This window comes from Lissotriton helveticus, chromosome 3_1 (genome assembly GCF_964261635.1).
Source record: "Lissotriton helveticus chromosome 3_1, aLisHel1.1, whole genome shotgun sequence".
In the NCBI taxonomy this organism is placed as follows: domain Eukaryota; kingdom Metazoa; phylum Chordata; class Amphibia; order Caudata; family Salamandridae; genus Lissotriton; species Lissotriton helveticus.
The window spans coordinates 1,896,944,434-1,896,963,941 of record NC_136061.1 but is presented as its reverse complement, the minus strand read 5'-3'; the positions used below and the strand labels follow the sequence as shown (position 1 = coordinate 1,896,963,941).

General features: G+C 47.9%; 1 protein-coding gene across 6 annotated transcripts in view; it reads left to right on the top strand.

The window, feature by feature from the left end:
- TESMIN (testis expressed metallothionein like protein) overlaps positions 1 to 19,508 on the top strand; it is a 1,592,961-nt gene that overhangs the window by 1,106,784 nt on the left and 466,669 nt on the right. For all 6 annotated transcript variants that reach the window (XM_078682880.1, XM_078682879.1, XM_078682876.1 and 3 more), the window contains one exon: positions 19,390 to 19,472. In XM_078682880.1, the coding sequence (XP_078539006.1) occupies positions 19,390 to 19,472 (83 nt within the window). The remainder of the gene's footprint in view (positions 1 to 19,389; positions 19,473 to 19,508) is intronic.

The following is a 19,508-nucleotide window of genomic DNA, read 5'->3' as shown; positions in this document are numbered from 1 at the left end:
GAAAAACCCAAAAGAAAAGCACTCCTGTGCTATTACCCTTTGCCACACAGCGCTCCTGCGTGACTAGGGTTCTGAATGTAGACACGGATGTCTCTATCTCGCGCTCAAGCGCGGTGGTGCACACGGACAGCAAGCAATCGCTCCAGCGCTGAAGAAACAAACCAAAAACAAGGTTCAGCGCTGCGTATACCAGGTGAGGTAGTCAGCGTCGCGCGGTAACAACAGCCGGCAACCAGCGCTCCAGCGCGGCTCCAACGGTCGTAAGGAAACGGCACTTCAATCCAAGCCGTGACACAGGAAACTCCTCAGGGTAGAATTCGAAGCCCTGAACCGGCGGGAAACGCGATGGTTAAGCGTTTCCCCCGGAAGTGCTTCGGGATCCTCAGGCCGGCTGTCAACGACTAGACCGGGTCGGACCTTCACCCGGAAGTGAGTATTTCGGTGCCTCTGTGCGTGCAAGCGGGGATGGCAGGGAGCGGCCAGTGCCGCGAACCATGACACATACATGACGCATTGTCAACCTGCACAAGAGGTAGTCACTCACATTCAAGGAAAATAGCGATCAATGAGCTGACGCCTCTGGTCCACACCTTCTTCCTCACCACTATCCTCATCAGTTGACATGGGTGGGATGGGAGGCCGAGGGACTTGTTGGTCTTCAGGGTCCAAGATCAGTTCAATATTATTGCGCAAGGCCAGGTTGTTGAGCATGCAGCAGGCAATCACGATCCTGCATACTTTGCCTGGTGAGTAAGGCAGGGCTCCTCCGGTTTTATCCAGGCAGCGAAACCTAGACTTTAGCAGTTCAAAAGTACGTTCCACCACTCTACGTGTCCTTCCATGGGCATCATTGTATCGCATTTCACCAGCTGTTGTTGGATTACGTATGGAACTCAGCAGCCACGGCCTGTTTGGGTACGTGGAATCGCCTATGTGGGGGGATGACAGACACAGATATCACTACCAGGATTGGTGGGTACCCCATGCCACACAGAATACACAACTGTCCCCACAGCATACTCACCAACAAGCCACGCACGTTCTGGACGCAGATTTGCCATCAGTTGGGGGACAATGCTGCTCCGCATGATGTGGGAGTCATGTGCGGAGCCTGGAAATCTGGCACACACATGGGATATGATGTTGTCGGCCAGGCACACCACCTGCACGTTGAGCTAATGAAAGTGTTTCCTATTGCGATATACAGGCTCACGTGCCCGGGGTGGAATGAGAGCGATATGGGTGCCATCAATGGAACCCACTACGTGTGGTATCTGGCCCAGTGCATAGAAGTCTGCTTTGACTGCTGCCAACTCTGCCGCCTGTGGAAAATGGATTTAATCATCCTTGTAAATCATCATGGCTTTGAGAACATCCCGCAGTACCATGCTGAACATGGACTGTGACATCCCCCCGGCATGTCCAACTGTGTACTGGAAGGTGCCAGTTGAAAAGAAGTGAAGTGCCGCCATCACCTTTGCTGTGGGTGTAATGGAACCAGGATATGTTCTTCGTGGCTGCAGATGAGGAGACAATTGGTCTACAAGCTCCAGCAATCTACGTCGATCAAGCCGGAATTTCCTGATCACCTCCTCGTCAACCATGTCCTCCAGCACAGTGTATGGGCGATGCACATTTGGAGCCCTCCTGTGTGGGAGTAGATGTAGTAGATGTCAATTTACCAACAACGCATAGCTGTGCAATTCTATCACATGTAGGCCAACACAATCTAAATGAGAAATGTCGTTGACAATTATCATATGTGTGACATGTCTGAAATTACCCACAATACAGAGTAGCATGCAAACAATGTGCAGCCACTAACAACATGATGTGTGCCACCATGTACAATGTAACGTACTCACACGTCAAAAGAAATGCCAACAAGACATGCCTAAAGACCCTAATGTGGACAAGCATCATCACAGACACACATGCACGTGCACACACAATACAAAAATGCTACACACACTCCATGACTTCATGCACCAATTACCACTCCTACAATGGTGAGCATCCTCATATTACATGCATGGGCACACAAGAGGCAACACACATACGCATACACTGAATGCATGTGTACCCCCACCATTGTTACTTGCACGCACAAACCACACACTCACAACAGATCCTGAATGTGGCCAGACAGCCTTGATGTAGTGTGTAGATGTGTATGAGTTGAAACGTGTGTACGGAAAAACAAGAGGTCGACACGTAGACATGCACATGTGTAGCAAATTGGGTGCACATCAATGGCCATAGTGTGAACACACATGATATAGTGCATGACATATGCTGTTTAGCCATCACGGTCACACCACTCATAACGCATGTGCGGACTACCACGACGGTGCAGCATTAGAAAATATACAATCAGTGGCGTCGCCATGGCGGTGCACGGCTTCCGCTATTTTCGATTGTGCATACGCGCCCCGCCTTACCTCTTCCCATTGGCTGCATGTGCACGGACCGTCACGGTCAAATATCGGCAACCGCATGTGCGCGCTTCCGCGACGGATGCATCTTTTACAACAATGTTCAATCAGTGGCACCACCATGGCGGCGCACGCATACCGCGGGGGAGGTGCAGGCCAACACATCCTTGTGATTATGAGATATGGAATGGCAGTTCATGACCCCCCTTACAGCCACATTGCATCATCCACCGTAGACCGGCCGGCCACGGCCGGTCCCCAAACGCCGTGCCAGGCCAGTCACCCAACGCCGGGCACGGCCGGTCCCCAACCGCCGTGCCAGGCCAGTCACCCACCGCCGGGCACGGCCGGGCCCCAACCGCCGTGCCAGGCCAGTCAACTCCCGGCGGTGGGTGACTGGCCTGGCACGGCGGTTGTGGCCCGGCCGTGCCCGGCGATGGGTGACTGGCCTGGCACGGCGGTTGTGGCCCAGCCGTGCCCGGCGGTGGGTGACTGGCCTGCCACGGCGGTTGGGGACCGGCCGTGCCCGGCGGTGGGTGACTGGCCTGGCACGGCAGTTGTGGCCCGGCCGTGCCCGGCGGTGGGTGACTGGCCTGCACGGCGGTTGTGGCCCGCCCGTGCCTGGTGGTGGGTGACTGGCTTGCCACGGCGGTTGGGGACCGGCCGTGCCCGGCGGTGGGTGACTGGCCTGCCACGGCGGTTGGGGACCGGCCGTGCCCGGCGGTGGGTGACTGGCCTGGCACGGCGGTTGTGGCACGGCCGTGCCCGGCGGTGGGTGACAGGCCTGCCACGGCGGTTGGGGACCGGCCGTGCCCGGCGGTGGGTGACTGGCCTGCCACGGCGGTTGGGGACCGGCCGTGCCCGGCGGTGGGTGACTGGCCTGCCACGGCGGTTGGGAACCGGCCGTGCCCGGCGGTGGGTGACTGGCCTGGCACGGCGGTTGTGGCCCGGCCGTGCCCGGCGGTAGGTGACTGGCCTGCCACGGCGGTTGGGGACCGGGCTGGGCCGGCAGTGGGTGACTGGCCTGGCACGGGGGTTGTGGACCGGCCAGGTGGATGATGCAATGTGGCTGTAAGGGGGGGTCATGAACTGCCATTCCGTGACTGGCCTGGCACGGCGGTTGTGGCCCGGCCGTGCCCGGCGATGGGTGACTAGCCTGGCACGGCGGTTGTGGCCCAGCCGTGCCAGGGGGTGGGTGACTGGCCTGCCACGGCGGTTGGGGACCGGCCGTGCCCGGCGGTGGGTGACTGGCCTGGCACGGCAGTTGTGGCCCGGCCGTGCCCGGCGGTGGGTGACTGGCCTGCACGGCGGTTGTGGCCCGCCCGTGCCTGGTGGTGGGTGACTGGCTTGCCACGGTGGTTGGGGACCGGCCGTGCCCGGCGGTGGGTGACTGGCCTGCCACGGCGGTTGGGGACCGGCCGTGCCCGGCGGTGGGTGACTGGCCTGGCACGGCGGTTGTGGCACGGCCGTGCCCGGCGGTGGGTGACAGGCCTGCCATGGCGGTTGGGGACCGACCGTGCCCGGCGGTGGGTGACTGGCCTGCCACGGCGGTTGGGGACCGGCCGTGCCCGGCGGTGGGTGACTGGCCTGCCACGGCGGTTGGGAACCGGCCGTGCCCGGCGGTGGGTGACTGGCCTGGCACGGTGGTTGTGGCCCGGCCGTGCCCGGCGGTAGGTGACTGGCCTGCCACGGCGGTTGGGGACCGGGCTGGGCCGGCAGTGGGTGACTGGCCTGGCACGGGGGTTGTGGACCGGCCAGGTGGATGATGCAATGTGGCTGTAAGGGGGGGTCATGAACTGCCATTCCGTATCTCATAATTACAAGGATGAGTTGGCCTGCACCTCCCCCGCGGTATGCGTGCGCCGCCATGGTGGCGCCACTGATTGAACATTGTTGCAAAATATGCATTCGTCGTGGAAGCGCGCACATGCGGTTGCCGATGTTTGACCGTGACGGTCCGTGCACATGCAGCCAATGGGAAGAGGTAACGCGGGGCGCGTAGGCGCAATCGAAAATAGCGGAAGCTGTGCACCGCCACACCAGGGCCAGTCATTGGCCCTTTTTGGAAAAGGCATCCAGGGGGACCAATTGCTGCCGACGTGTGCCACTGACATGGACTCAGGGCCCTATATATGTGTGATTTCCACAAGCACACATTCAATGCTGTGATCCAGTGCTGCCTGTGACCATCACCTCGACCTGCTGCTGCTGAGCTGACCAACGACTGCTGCCTGTGACCATCACCTCGACCTGCTTCTGCTGAGCTGACCAACGACTGCTGCCTGTGACCATCACCTCGACCTGCTGCTGCTGAGCTGACCAACGACTGCTGCCTGTGACCATCACCTCGACCTGCTGCTGCTGAGCTGACCAACGACTGCTGCCGTAGTGCCACAGTCCAGGACCTTGCCATGCAGAGAGTGCGAGAGATCCGGTCTCGTCCCTTCACCCCAGCGGAACTAGATGTTCTTGTGACCGGTGTGCTCAGCCACTACGAACAGCTCTACGGTGCGCCCGGACAGGTGGTAAGTGCAGTGGTGTACATGTTGTTGGCCATGAGGTGGTCATTGGCTCCTGTCTTCTGCGAGCCTGGCGGTGTGCTGTGGGACCTACACATGTGTTGTGCAGAGCATGGCTGCATGCAGATACGTGTTCCAATGAAGATTGTGCATGTCATGCTGTCCACTTACGTTACCCTCTTGTCTCCCATCATGGTAGGTCAAGCTGCACCTTCGCAACGCCGTGTGGAGGACCATAGCACGTGATGTACGGGCAGTGGGGGTGTGCAATAGACGACACACACACTGCCACAAGCGCTGGGACGACATATCCAGGCTTAGCAAGAATGTTGCGGAGATGACACTGGGGATGATTCCAAGATCTACACGTCTGGCCCGACGCACCATGACCCCTCTTATGCACCGTATCATTGCTGTGACGCATCCTGACCTGTCCGCCCGGCTGAGTGGGGATCAACAGCAAACTAGCGGTAAGCAAACTGTATGTGTATGTCACTTGGGAGTGCAATGCATGTATTGGTGCTCAGACACAGTAGTGACTTCCGTGGTGCGTATGTTTTGCTGGAATGACATGTTGGTGCCATTAGCGGAGTGTGCGTTGGCATCCATGTCCGCCAGGTTGACAGGCCACTTGCTTAGTTGTTGAGGGTTCAAGGACATGCCTAAGAGGTCTGTGGGCCCATGGCATTACATGTGTGCAGATCTACATGCACTTGCCTTGTTCGTATGATGTACTTGTTTCACGGCCACCACTGATTTTTCAATGTGAGGATGACTGGTAGGGGTGGGACGTGTGCAGGATGGGGGCTACATGTTCTTTGTCTGAAATGGAATTGGAGATTTCTTGTCCTTAGGTACGTGAGTGTGGCACTTACTTGCACCTCTTCTCTCTCAATTTCAGCTTTGGCAGAGGGCACTGACCCACAGACGACGGAGATGAGTGGTGGCAATGCATCCGGATCTGACATCACACACACGCAGACTGACACAGAAGAGGGCAGCCCCGGAGAGGGGGACAGGACCGTCCCTGAGGACTCGCATGTCGAAACGCCATCGTCCTCATCTTCAGACAGCGGTGGTGAGTCAGCACTGTTGTCACAGACAGGGAGTGGGCAATCAACACCTTCGGTCGGGACACAGCACACAGGTCCCACACTGCAGACAACTGCACCAAGTACTGCTCGTGCACGCAGAAGTAGGGGGAGCAGAGTGGCCTTCGGTGCAGGCACCGCTGCACCTGCCCCGGTGACCCAAAGTGCACTTTGTGCTGAGGCTGTTGATCTGCTGCGACAGCTGTGTGTGGGGCAGACCAACATGATCAATGCATTCCAAGACCACGATAGGAAGTTGGGGCAGGTGGTGGCATTCATGGAGGGGATGCATGGCGATGTTGCTGGTCTACACAGAACAGTCCAGTCATTGGCAAACACTGTGTCTTCTGCCATTGTACAGTCGCATAGACAGGGTGCAACTTCTGTTCCCCCATCTACACCACTTGATGTCTCAGGGGGAGTGAATTTTCAGACCAGGACTCTTTTACAGGTTATTGCACTAGAAGCAGCCACAGGCAGCAGGGCAGAGCATGGAGGGCACAGACAAACATCCCCTAGGACAGTAAACTCTGTTACCAAAGAGGCCGTGAGATACACTGGAGTTCACACACAGGATCCCCAAGGGGTGTTGGGGGGAATGGCTTCACATGCTAAACAGGCATCCCACACAAAAGGTACTCCCAAGACAAGGGAAACTCCTAAGTCCAGGGACACTCCCTTGGACGAGGACACTACAAAGGCAAAGCCACCTCAGAGGAGCAGGGACACTCCCAAGGACAAGGACACTACTAAGGAAGGGGCGACTCCCAAGGGCAGGGACAAGGACACTACAAAGGCAAAGCCACCTCAAAAGAGCAGGGACACACCCATGGACAAGGACACTACTAAGGAAGGGGCGACTCCCAAGGGCAGGGACAAGGACACTACAAAGGCAAAGCCACCTCAAAAGAGCAGGGACACGCCCATGGACAAGGGCACTACTAAGGAATTGGCGACTCCCAAGGGCAGGGACAGGGCCACTACAAAGGCAAAGCCACCTCGACAGGGCAGGGACACGCCCAAGGACAGGGACACTACAAAGGAAGGTGCGACTCCCAAGGGCAGGGACAAGGACACTACAAAGGCAAAGCCACCTCAAAAGAGCAGGGACACTCCCATGGACAGGCACACTACAGAGGAAGGGGCATCTCCCAAGAGCAGGGACACTCCCAGGGACAAGGTCGCTTCTAGAGACAGGTACACTACAAAGGACAAGTCTGCAGCCAGGGACAGGGCACCGTCCAGGGAACAGGGAAAGTCCAGAGACAACACTCCTCCTATGGCCAAGGCACATCCAAGGAACAAGGCTTCTCCCATAGACACTAGCTCCATCATGGACAGGCATACATCACCCCTGGCTGCACTGAGGCTGATGTTGTCGAAGGAACGGAAAACAGATGTCTCCGCGGTGGAGTCACCCCTTACCTCCACTCCCATCCAGGCCCGTCAGAAGCAGAGGAAGGAGTACCCTGTTGTTGCATCCCCCATTACACATGATGCAGAGGCCAGAAGGCAGGCACACAGCAAACGACAAGCAGGCTCCAGCACGTCCCCAGAGAGCAGGCCCCCAGCAGCAGATGGACCACCTTTGGTGGGTGATATTTCATTTGAGTCCGCACCACTTGCCAGTCCTGTTATGTCCAGGGTTCCCTCACATATCCCTAAGAAACGTAGACACACACCTTTGACACCTGAACACCCCGATGTCGCTCCAGTACAACTATCCCCAGCTCCCAGAGCCACCCTGCCTCCTGGCCCATTCAGCCCTGTGGCTCATCATTTCAGTGGTCCCAGTGCCGCAGATGCAGTTGACTCTCATGTGTCAGATAGTGGCACTGTGTCTGTGGTTTGCTGTCATGCATCATGTAGTAGCACTGTCTCAGTTGTGCCCTCTCCTGTTTCTGGCGCTGGCAGTCTGTCTGGGTCTGTGGCTCATGTGTCAGTCACTCGAGCTGTGGCTGTGTCTCACATTCCTGTTTCTGGTGCTGGCAGTGTGTCTGGGTCTGTGGCTCACGTGTCAGTCACTACATCTGTGGCTGTGTCTCACACTCCTGTTTCTGGTGCTGGCAGTGTGTCTGGGTCTGTGTCCCATGTGTCAGTCACTCGAGCTGTGGCTGTGTCTCACACTCCTTTTTCTGGTGCTGGCAGTGTGTCTGGGTCTGTGGCTCATGTGTCAGTCACTCGAGCTGTGGCTGTGTCTCACACTCCCGTTTCTGGTGCTGGCAGTGTGCCTGTGTCTGTGGCCCATGTGTCAGTCACTCGAGCTGTGGCTGTGTCTCACACTCCTATTTCTGGTGCTGGCAGTGTGTCTGGGTCTGTGGCTCATGTGTCAGTCACTTGATCTGTGGCTGTGTCTATCACTCCGGTTTCTGGTGCTGGCAGTGTGTCTGGGTCTGTGGCTCATGTGTCAGTCACTCGAGCTGGGGCTGTGTCTCACACTCCTGTTACTGGTGCTGGCAGTGTGTCCGAGGCAGGTAGTTCAAGCAGTCCACCTGATTCTGTGATGTGAGGTGCTGTTCACTTCACTCACATGTCATTTCACATGGTGTGTACATTGTCCATTGTAACCAGCCTTGCACTGTTGTTGTCCCTGGGACTGGTAGCTTGAAAAACGTACTTGTGTTGCTAGTGATGTACCTGTTGTGTTGGCCACAATGCCCTGTTGCTGTTCTGATACTGCATTGTGCCCTCTCACGTGCTGCCTCTGATGTACCTGCTCTGTTGGCCACAATGCCCTGTTGCTGTTCTGATACTGCATTGTGCCCTCTCATGTGCTGCCTCTGATGTACCTGCTCTGTTGGCCACAATGCCCTGTTGCTGTTCTGATACTGCATTGTGCCCTCTCATGTGCTGCCTCTGATGTACCTGCTTTGTTGGCCACAATGCCCTGTTGCTGTTCTGATACTGCATTGTGCCCTCTCACGTGCTGCCTCTGATATACCTGTTCAGTGCAATGGACTGTTGATGCACTTAGCCCCTCTCACGTGCTGCCTCTGATATACCTGTTCAGTGCAATGGACTGTTCATGCACTTAGCCCCTCTCATGTGCTGCCTCTGATGGACCTGTTCATTGCAATGGACTGTTGATGCAATTAGCCCCTCTCACGTGCTGCCTCTGATATACCTGTTCAGTGCAATGGACTGTTGATGCACTTAGCCCCTCTCATGTGCTGCCTCTGATATACCTGTTCAGTGCAATGGACTGTTGATGCACTTAGCCCCTCTCATGTGCTGCCTCTGATGGACCTGTTCAGTGCAATGGACTGTTGATGCACTTAGACCCTCTCACGTGCTGCCTCTGATATACCTGTTCAGTGCAATGGACTGTTGATGCACTTAGCCCCTCTCATGTGCTGCCTCTGATGGACCTGTTCAGTGCAATGGACTGTTGATGCACTTAGCGCCTCTCACGTGCTGCCTCTGATGTACCTGCTCTGTTGGCCACAATACCCTGTTGCTGTTCTGATACTGCATTGTGCCCTCTCACGTGCTGCCTCTGATGTACCTGCTCTGTTAGCCACAATGCCCTGTTGCTGTTCTGATACTGCATTGTGCCCTCTCACGTGCTGCCTCTGATGTACCTGCTCTGTTGGCCACAATGCCCTGTTGCTGTTCTGATACTGCAGTGTGCCCTCTCACGTGCTGCCACTGATGTACCTGCTCTGTTGTCCACAATGCCCTGTTGCTGTTCTGATACTGCATTTTGCCCTCTCACGTGCTGCCTCTGATGTACCTGCTCTGTTGTCCACAATGCCCTGTTGCTGTTATGATACTGCATTGTGCCCTCTCACGTGCTGCCTCTGGTGTACCTGCTCTGTTGGCGACAATGCCCTGTTGCTGTTCTGATACTGCATTCTGCCCTCTCACGTGCTCCCTCTGATGTACCTGTTCTGTTGGCCACAATGCCCTGTTGCTGTTCTGATGCTGCATACTGCCCTCTCATATGCTGCCTCTGATGTAGCTGTTCTGTGCAATGGACTGTTGATACACTTACCCCCTCTCATGTGTTGCCAGTGATGTACATGATCTGTTGTACCCAATGCCCATGCTCTTGGATATTCTGATATTATGCACCTATTATGTTGAATAAAGCGAATAAATCATGTTTTGTGGTTGGTCGCTGTCATTCCTGGTTGTGTACTTCAATTGTGTATATTTTGGTGCGATCGTCAATGTATTTCCTGTGACATGACACTCCCGCTCCCAACGTCACAGCCCTGCCAGGTACTCCCCTTCCGACAGTAAATGGTGTGTAGCAAACCTGCATCATCGTCGATGATGGTCCATGACTTGCTGGTGGAGGATCGCGAAGAGTATCGGAAAAGCGTGTAGCGCTGGGTCCATGTGGGCGAGCTGCTTGTGGTGGGTATCTTCGCAATGTGTGGTTTGTTAGCTGTGGGGAATCTGCCGTGTTCAGGCAGGTTGTTTTTCCGCAGCGGTTTTATGTGTTTTCCACCATCGTGATTTGGGACACGGTCGGAGACGTCATTCCGTACGGCGGTGTCTCTGGATTGGTTACGTCCGCCGCGGGGTCCGGTGTAATTCCGCGGCGGTGCATTCTCTTCCGCCGCGTACGGAGTTTTGACAGTGTTTCCCATCCTAATATGGCGGTCGGACTGTCCGCGGCAGGCGGACGGAAATAAGGCTTTTTCCGCCTACTCCAGGACGGCGGTTGTCCTTCCGTCCGCCATCCTAATTAACCCCCAAGTTCAGACATGAGAAATACCTCTTGGGCATCCACCATCAATTCAACGAATTTTAGAAAAAGATGGAAAGAAAAGTGTTCATAAAGGGATGGAACAATAAGGAATCTTATCACCAAAGTAATAAAAAGATAGGTGCCAAATGTTGCCGTCATCAAAGTCTTTACCTTTTGCTGACCCTTTCCACCCTGGGTCTTTAATACGATTTTTATTCTTCTTTACCTCTTCTTTAGAGCTAGACACTTTGCCAACTACTTCACTCACACTATTATTCGTTCAGGCTGCTTTTGCTCATCGTTTAAACATTTCTGCCTTTTTGATAATTGCTATGATTACATACACACCCATAACTTCTCCTGTATACCTGCATTGTTAGAAAGCATTACCAATGTATCCCTAATGAGATCATCATGCATGAACCTAAACTTCTACTGACTCAGTTTTCATTTGTTTTCTGTGAAAGAAGGTGTACCTGTCAATTGTCACACAGACAGTTGGGTGATAATGATTGCCTAAATACTCTAGGGCTACCAGGAAAACATTTGCATTATCTGTGGGTCTGCTTTTTTTTCTCCATTTCACTATAAATTTGCAAGTCTTCAGGGCCCAAATAATGTAGAAGAAACCTTTTCGTCCTAGAATGTGTGAATTCATCTTTGTTCTCTTCTTCAAGCGCTGATACATAGTTTAAAAAGTGTTCTTTCCAATCAGCCCATTTTAAAAAGTGTTCCCCTGGATGAGGAACATATGATACTGGTGGAGTGGGTCCACAATTTTGTGAACTCATATTGCCCCTGTACACCGTCTAAAAAAAGCGAGGGCTGTATATAATATTTGGTTATCATCTTCAATTTAACAACAACACAAACTATTGAATAATAATAAAACAAAGATTCCATTATTCAGTGTTTTCATACATTTCTGTAACTAATATTTATAATCTTTATTTATAGTGCCTGCCTATATTTTAATAACACTACCCCACCCAAACCCCCTATTTTCCCTGCATCCCATGCCAGAGATACTCTGTTTTATTCTTTGAGTATTTTAATTCATACCCAAGTGTTAATTCGTATAATTCAATTAATCTGTGTTTTCTTACATTTATTTATATAATATTTAAAATCTTTCTTTATAGCTCTTGTCTTGATTTTAATACACTACCCCCCAAAACCTCTATTTTCCCTGCATCCCGTGCCAGAGATACTCTCATTAAATTATCGAGTATTTCCATTCATACCCAAGTATTGTTTTAAGTAATTCCACTAATGCGTTAATAAACTAAATTGTATATTATAAAATAATAACTATGTATTATTTTTTAAAGCGAGTACTTATTTTCATTTAAAAAATATAATTGTGTTGTAATGGCATGCCTTGTAATTGAATATGCGTTGTAATGGCATGCATTGTAATAACATGCATTGTAATGGAATATACGATGAAAAAGTTCTGTTGTAATAGCATTACGTTGTAAAAGTTGCGTTGTAATGGCTATCTCCCATGACAAGTTAAATTTCAGTTATACCTTAATTAACGTAACACTAACTATAAAAAAAAAGGTTAGATCAAGGAGAAAAGGTTAGGCCAGAGAGTTCCATCAAAATGGAAGCATCCAGCGTAATAGCGAATGATAAAGACCCACCTCATCCCCCTTCTCAGAATAAGATTTTTATTATAAACACTACTAGCCTGAGTTTGAAGACTGCCTCCCAGTACTACTCACTCTATCTCTACATGAAGAAGCAGTTCTTGTTTCAATGGTCTTCATCACCACCTCCCTCATCCAGTCCATGGACGATGGCATACCGTCTGCTTTATTCATTCCCCAGTAAGGATTCTGTCGCATCCAGCCAATCTACTGAAATGCCACACTTTTTTGTCACTCAAACCTGCAGATTTTGTATACACTTCTTCAACTTGTATAGGATGAGAAAATGTGCTTCCTCCTTTTTTTGTTTTAACCCTCCATTTTACTCTCACCCAATATCCAGGTTCTGATTATACCTATTTTGCACCATGTTTTCCATCATAATAACTCCTATAGACTATTTGCATTTTCTTTAAATTGGATTTCAGCACAGCTGGAGACATTTACTGCATATTTCTTATTGTACCACGCTACATTATCCCCATATGTATTGTCTAAAAAAAGCGAGGGCTATATATAATATTTTGTTATCATCTTCAATTTAACAACAACACAAACTATTGAATAATAATAAAACAAAGATAACAAAAAAATTATGTTGACCGCATTCTTCATATTGCAATTTGTGAATTATGGATAGCTTAATTTTGATCTTGTGAATTATTTCTGTTCCTTCAAAGGTTGTTTTGCAGACTTAATATTAAAATTCCCACACTTATGGTGCCAACCTCTGGTGGTAGGCCAGTCATTGGCTGTAATGTGGCCATAGGTTTCCTTTGTTCATTTGTTAGATCAGACAACGTTGTCTTTGGTGTTCCTTATGTTAATTTACCATTGTAACCTGTGCTAAAGTGCTTGTGCTTTTTCCTTTAAACATTCTAACTTGGGTTTACACCCAATTGGCACATTTGATTTACCTGTTAGTCCCTAGTAAAGTGGTACTACTTGTATCTAGTGCCTATAGATTAAATGCTACTTATGGGACTGCAGCACTCATTGTGCCATTAACTAAGTAGCCTTTTAAAAACATCTCAGGCCTGCAACTGCAGCCTGTGTGTGTGGTTTTAAACTACAATTTGGACCTAGCAAAATAAACGTTTCTTTTAAATACATATGTCATCCTTAGTGTAGGCCCTCAGTAGCCCATAGGTCACGATGCAGTGTATTTAAAAGGTTTGGCATGTACTTTTAACAGTTACATGTATTGGTAGTGGAAATCTCTTAAACACTTCTTGGATAGCCATGGGTTACATCACTACATTTAATAAGTGATAGCTTTCAATTGAGAGCTGGTTAGAATGTCTAAAGAATTGTCATTTAATACCATCTTTAATGATAAAGTCAGATTTTCAGACACAATTCTGAAAAGGCCACTTTAAAAAAAATTGGCACTTTATTGTCCCAAACATTTTGTGCCTACAGCCTGTATCCTGGGTCACATGACTAGGTGTAGCTGGCAGTTGGTCTTTGTGTATTGCTCCCAGCCAGTGAGACAAAGTGGGAATAGGAGTTAGCAGGATGGGACATCTCTGACTTGCTAGGGTGAGGAGCTGTCACCTATCACAATTGCACACCACAAAGGATCTGCCCAGCACACTCACAAAGGGTTTTGACATAGTCTTTTGTGTCCCTAGACAAGCTGGGGCCGGAGCAGGGAAGCAAGAACGCCAAGGATCTTTGAGTGTGGAAAGCTTCAGAGCCTTCTCCTACTTCAAAATGGGTACGAAGTATAAATATTGGACCCTCTGACCCAACTCTTCAGTACACATCTGGACCTGTGTAAGACTCAGAAAAACTGCTGTGCTGCTCTGCAATAAGGACTGTTACTCTGTTGCCCTTCTGCCTGAGTGAAAAGGACATGACCTGCATCTTGAACCCAGGAACATCAGAGTAACTCCCAGGGCTAGTTGGCTGGCCTCCTTATTAGAGCCACTTGCACACAAAACTTTACATTCACCTTGAACTCTTACCCCTTTAGTGGTGCCACCCCAGTCGTGGACCCTTGGAAGTGGGCCTATAGAAGCTCTGCCAACTCTGTTGTGGTCGTGTAGGTAGAACCGATGCAGCGTGACACATCTCCTCACAGCACCATCAGAACCACTGCTGCACGATGCATCCCGATGCAGTTCCTTGCATTGCAGCCTCCTCGAAACCACCGCTGTATGATGCATCCTTGATGCTGGTCTTTGCATCGCAATCCCCTCATCAACAGCATCCACGACGATGAGGCAGGACTCTGCTTTGCAGCCCCACAGCTTCTTCAGAACTGCCACTTTGAGAGGCAGGATCTTGCAGTGCTCTGCCACCATGATTTAAAGTCCCTTTGTCCAGTGGGCCTAACTTGATCCCCGTACCAGTTCTTCACTCCATTGCGGTCAGCCTAAACTTGAGACAATGTCCCAGTCCGGTGTGACCAGATAACAACAGTTGGCGCTTTCTGCCTCTACGCACTCTGTTAACTCTAAAATTGCATATCTCTTATTTTATGGATTTCTTTTCGTTTTTGGCTCAAATTATTTATTACAATATTATTTTTCTAAATAGGTGTACGATTTTTCTTGTGTTGTGCTTTCACTTTATTACTGTTTGAAGTGCTGCATAAATACTTTACACATTGCCTCTAAGTTAAGCCTGACTGGTTTGTGCCAAGCTACTACAGGTTTAAGCACAGCTTACTTTGGGGTTTGCTCGTGTTTCACCCTGACAGAGATTGTGGTTGCTGCCCCTTCAACCAGTAGCCTAATTTCCTGCATGTATTATTAGCTGGTGTAAAGTGAAAGGATATACCACTGAAGGAGCAAAATGTGGCTTTTAAGAAAACATACCAATTGCAATTCCACACAAGTCATTTACCTGATCACTATGACGATGAGAAAAACCCGGATTTGCGAACACCACAGCAATCTAAGGTGTGGTCAAAGTACATCAAAAATGTCACAGCACTTTTTGACAGTAGGACATACATTTGAGACCCTGAGGTGGGTAGTAATCGAACAATTATGAGAAGAGAATATCAAGAACCCAAGGAGAGCCCTATGTGGGAAAGAACAAAGATGGATCTAACGTTTGTCAACTCATAAGACATGATTTAATGGTGAGAACCCTTGGATGTCAGGAATGGCATAGATTTCTATGGCAATTAGAGGTCATTCCTGGGGACCCAGCATCAGAAAAATATATAATAAAAGAGTACAAGAGTGCAGCATACGAGTATCCACATCACAATGCTGTTCCCCCTTTTTTATGTCTTTATATTTTCACCACATGAATTTATAGCCCCTAAGAAGCTTGAGTCTGTGTACATCAGGGTTCTCCAACGAGCAGCTCAGGGGCTACTGGTAGCTCTTAAGGCACCATTGAGTAGCTCCCTTATGTGTAACAGAAACTATTAAATGAAAAGCTTTCCTTTAGGTATGTTTCCAAATTTGAAAAAATATACTTAAAAGTACAATGTGTCTATTTTCAGAATTGATTATCATATGTCTGCAGAAAAATATAACTAAAACTGATATTTAGATGTTAATTCATGCAGCGTTGGCAAGTCTTTTCACTGATTTGTTTTCTTTGGACGAGAGGCATGTCATTTATCACTGCTATGATATGCAAGGACAATAAATTGCAATTGATAAACCTTTTTTTGACATTACCTCTTTTGACTTTGCCTTATCTGCTGGGGTGATCATTGCTAGCAATTCTGCAATGATCAACGGTCACTAATGGAATCTTGTCTCAAGTAGTCCCTATCGAAAAACTGATAAATTGTGTTAGTAGCGCATGAGGATTTTTTTGAACTCTTACTATAGAAAAGGTTTGGAGATCCCTGTTTTACGTAATCACATATGTACACAGACAATGCAAGAAAGAAAGAGCCCTAGAGGGAATGAATACCTGACTCTCATTTATATAAGGGATAATCCTGGGAAATCTAACACATGGGAGTTTATATACAGCATATTTAGAACATTTGAGCCTTTTTTAACACATAATGAAATGAATAAGCAGTAAAAGAAAATCTCACTATTGAGAACATTTGGACATTATTCTACATGAAATGAGATAAACTGGGAGCAGAACAGCCTCCTGTGGCACTTGCTGAATGAAATAGCAGGACATCCTCTTGTAATGTTGCATCTGGATCACGTTACTCAGAGGAAAACTGGGTATTTAAGGCCAGGAAAATATCCCCATGATATGATGCAGGAAAGGAGAAACCCAATAGGTTCAATTCCGGGAAGAGACCTTTGATGATGTGAGTGTGACATAGGCGGTGGCTTTGACGGGTCCTTTGACTTAGTAGAACCTATGCCCTGACACTCTTATGGATTTTATTTACCTATGTGTTAACAAAGTTTGACTACACGGTCCACCTGCCTCTTTACCCTTATGGAGCTCAAAATAAAGTAAGGGGAATGAGCAAAAATCACACTTAAAATGCATGATGAGTGTAGCACATAAAATATCTTGGTAATCGTAAGGATAATTCTTGCACACTATATATCAACTTGGTGCATGTAGAGAATGTACACATTTTTAAAGTAACTGTGATGGAGATTCACACTTTACTGCGTACACACTGGTCCTGTTTGATGTAAAATAATAACAGGGATCCCTTAGGGACATTTATAAGTACATATACAGATATATGTAATGGTGTGCTTGATTAATTATCTGTCTCTCTCATACCTACAGAGAAATGCAAACATAGGGATCAAATGGGTCGGAATGTATGGCATGTATGAGTATGGTGAATGGAAGTTTCACTATTGAATTCACATATATAGGATACTAACAGTATCTTTCGTTATCAGATGCAATACCGGAAATATGAAATGGGGGAATTCCGAATGCTAGGATTCAAGTGCCTTACACAGGGCTTCTTGTGCGCTGCTTTCAACATAGACATGGGACACAAATGTATGTGATTCACAAATGAATGGGATTCTTCATCCACTAATGGCTTTTTATGCGCATTAACAAACATCTAGCATAGATAGTGTAACTTGGGATGGTAACTAACAGTATCTTTCGTTATCAGATGCGATACCGGAAATATGAAATGGGGGAATTCCGAATGCTAGGATTCAAGTGCCTTACACAGGGCTTCTTGTGCGCTGCTTTCAACATAGACATGGGACACAAATGTATGTGATTCACACATGGATGGGATTCTTCATCCACTACTGGCTTTTTATGCGCATTAACGAACATCTAGCATAGATACTGTAACTTGGGATGGTAATTCTCCAAGAGTAAAATAGTTTTTTTTTTATATTTCGCTAAAACTGGATTTCCCCACTATTGGAAAATATACATCATTTTTGCCCTGAATAAGTCCATTGTCTAGTGGATGAAACGCATTGGCTGGTTTTAAGAAAAATTACATGAAGCATAAATAAAAGAAGAAGATTACTGGATTGTGCAGAAGTTATTATTACTTGGTAGCTAACAGCTGTTGCGTTCATTGAGTGTTTATGTGTGGTGCACCCTTGGTCTTTATGTTTTAAAGGATAAGTGTTAATCAGGAAATTTGCCAATGTTTACTAGATGTGTAGATGAGAAGTGGCTTGCTGTCCGTTCTGTGCCCAGTACTGGGAAGTAATGTAAAAGCGTACTCACATTTTGAACTATCAAGCTTTGTAGTTAAACATGAGGAACAGCACAGATTTTATTCTTATTTAAGTCTGTACTATATAGTATAAATTAGAAAGATTCACAGATCAATTCCTTGACCATAAGATCGTCCCTCTGTATGAGCCTTCCTTAGATGTCATCCAGGGCTCTGTCTCTAGACAGTTATATCTAAAGTTTAGGGATTTTACCCACGCGAGAGTATACAGCTAGATGGGCAAACTCCAATACTACCTGCCCTGTCTGTGATAGTGCCTCTGAATCACTAAGCCACATTTTATTCTTTATGTGGTTTATAAAGTCCCAAGGAGAAAATGGATCATCCCATTTTGTAGATTACTAGGCATAGGGTTACTGGGCCCCAGCACTTAGGATAATACAAAACAGATACACAGGAGGTGATGGTTGTTAGTTTAGCAAATGATTTGCATGCTTTATCGCTTATTTGGAACCAGCGAAAAGATGACCACGTTTTCTAAGATGATTATTGTTTTGTGGTACAGGATTCATAGAGTTCAAAGTATGCTAATTGGGGTGCTGCTATTTTTGTTTTAGATATTTTAAGTAGTTATTAGATAGCATAGTATGGAATGCTAATCTGTTGTAATCCAAGACATACACTTTTGTGTATAACTTGATTGTGATATAACTGATCATTTTAAATATTTAGATTGATTCATGAGAATGCATAAAAAAAGACAAAAATATTTGCCTTTTGTATATTTTATGGACTCTTAATACGAAATGAACAATTAAACTGAACTAGTATAAACCATTCATGTGAAAAGTGAAAAATAAAATGAGCTGTAACTAGATGCTGCATTGATAAGCCAGTAGTGGGGTAGCTTACCACATTACATTCACTCAAGTTCTTCTTCTGTTTCTGTATTGGATTTACGGGTTGGGGCTAATGATAGGGAATAATGCATGCCAACTGTATTTTCATCCATTCTGCCCTGGATATTATAATAAGAGTACTTTTTTTGCTGGCAGTTACCTCAAGGCGCAACCTGAAGGGTAATGACCATGGAAATAGAAGAGTGAACAAAATATCCAAATAGGTGCTAGTCTTAAAGCGGATTAAATTACTATTTGCTCCTTCGAAGCACAAACACTTGAGTCTACATGGCTCCATTGCAGTTTTAATTGTATCATTAATATTTTTTGTGAATGTATATTGTTCTCTGAAACCAAGTTGTGGTTAATAGTAGATACAATAGCTGCACTATCTTATGTTTTAACAAGGTTTACTAAGGGCAAATGCCAATGTTTGTATCGAAATGTAAACGGGTAAATGTTTTAACAGCTTTAATATAATTAAATATTAAAGAAACCTGAATACTTTGAATTGTATTTTAACAGCTTGATAATGGAGCCTTACTCTCCCTTGTGAACAATGCTGTGCTCACAAATCTTCAAGGGCCATCAAAAATTTCTGTATCTGGGTAAGGAAAATTTCACATTTGAAGTTTCTATAATGT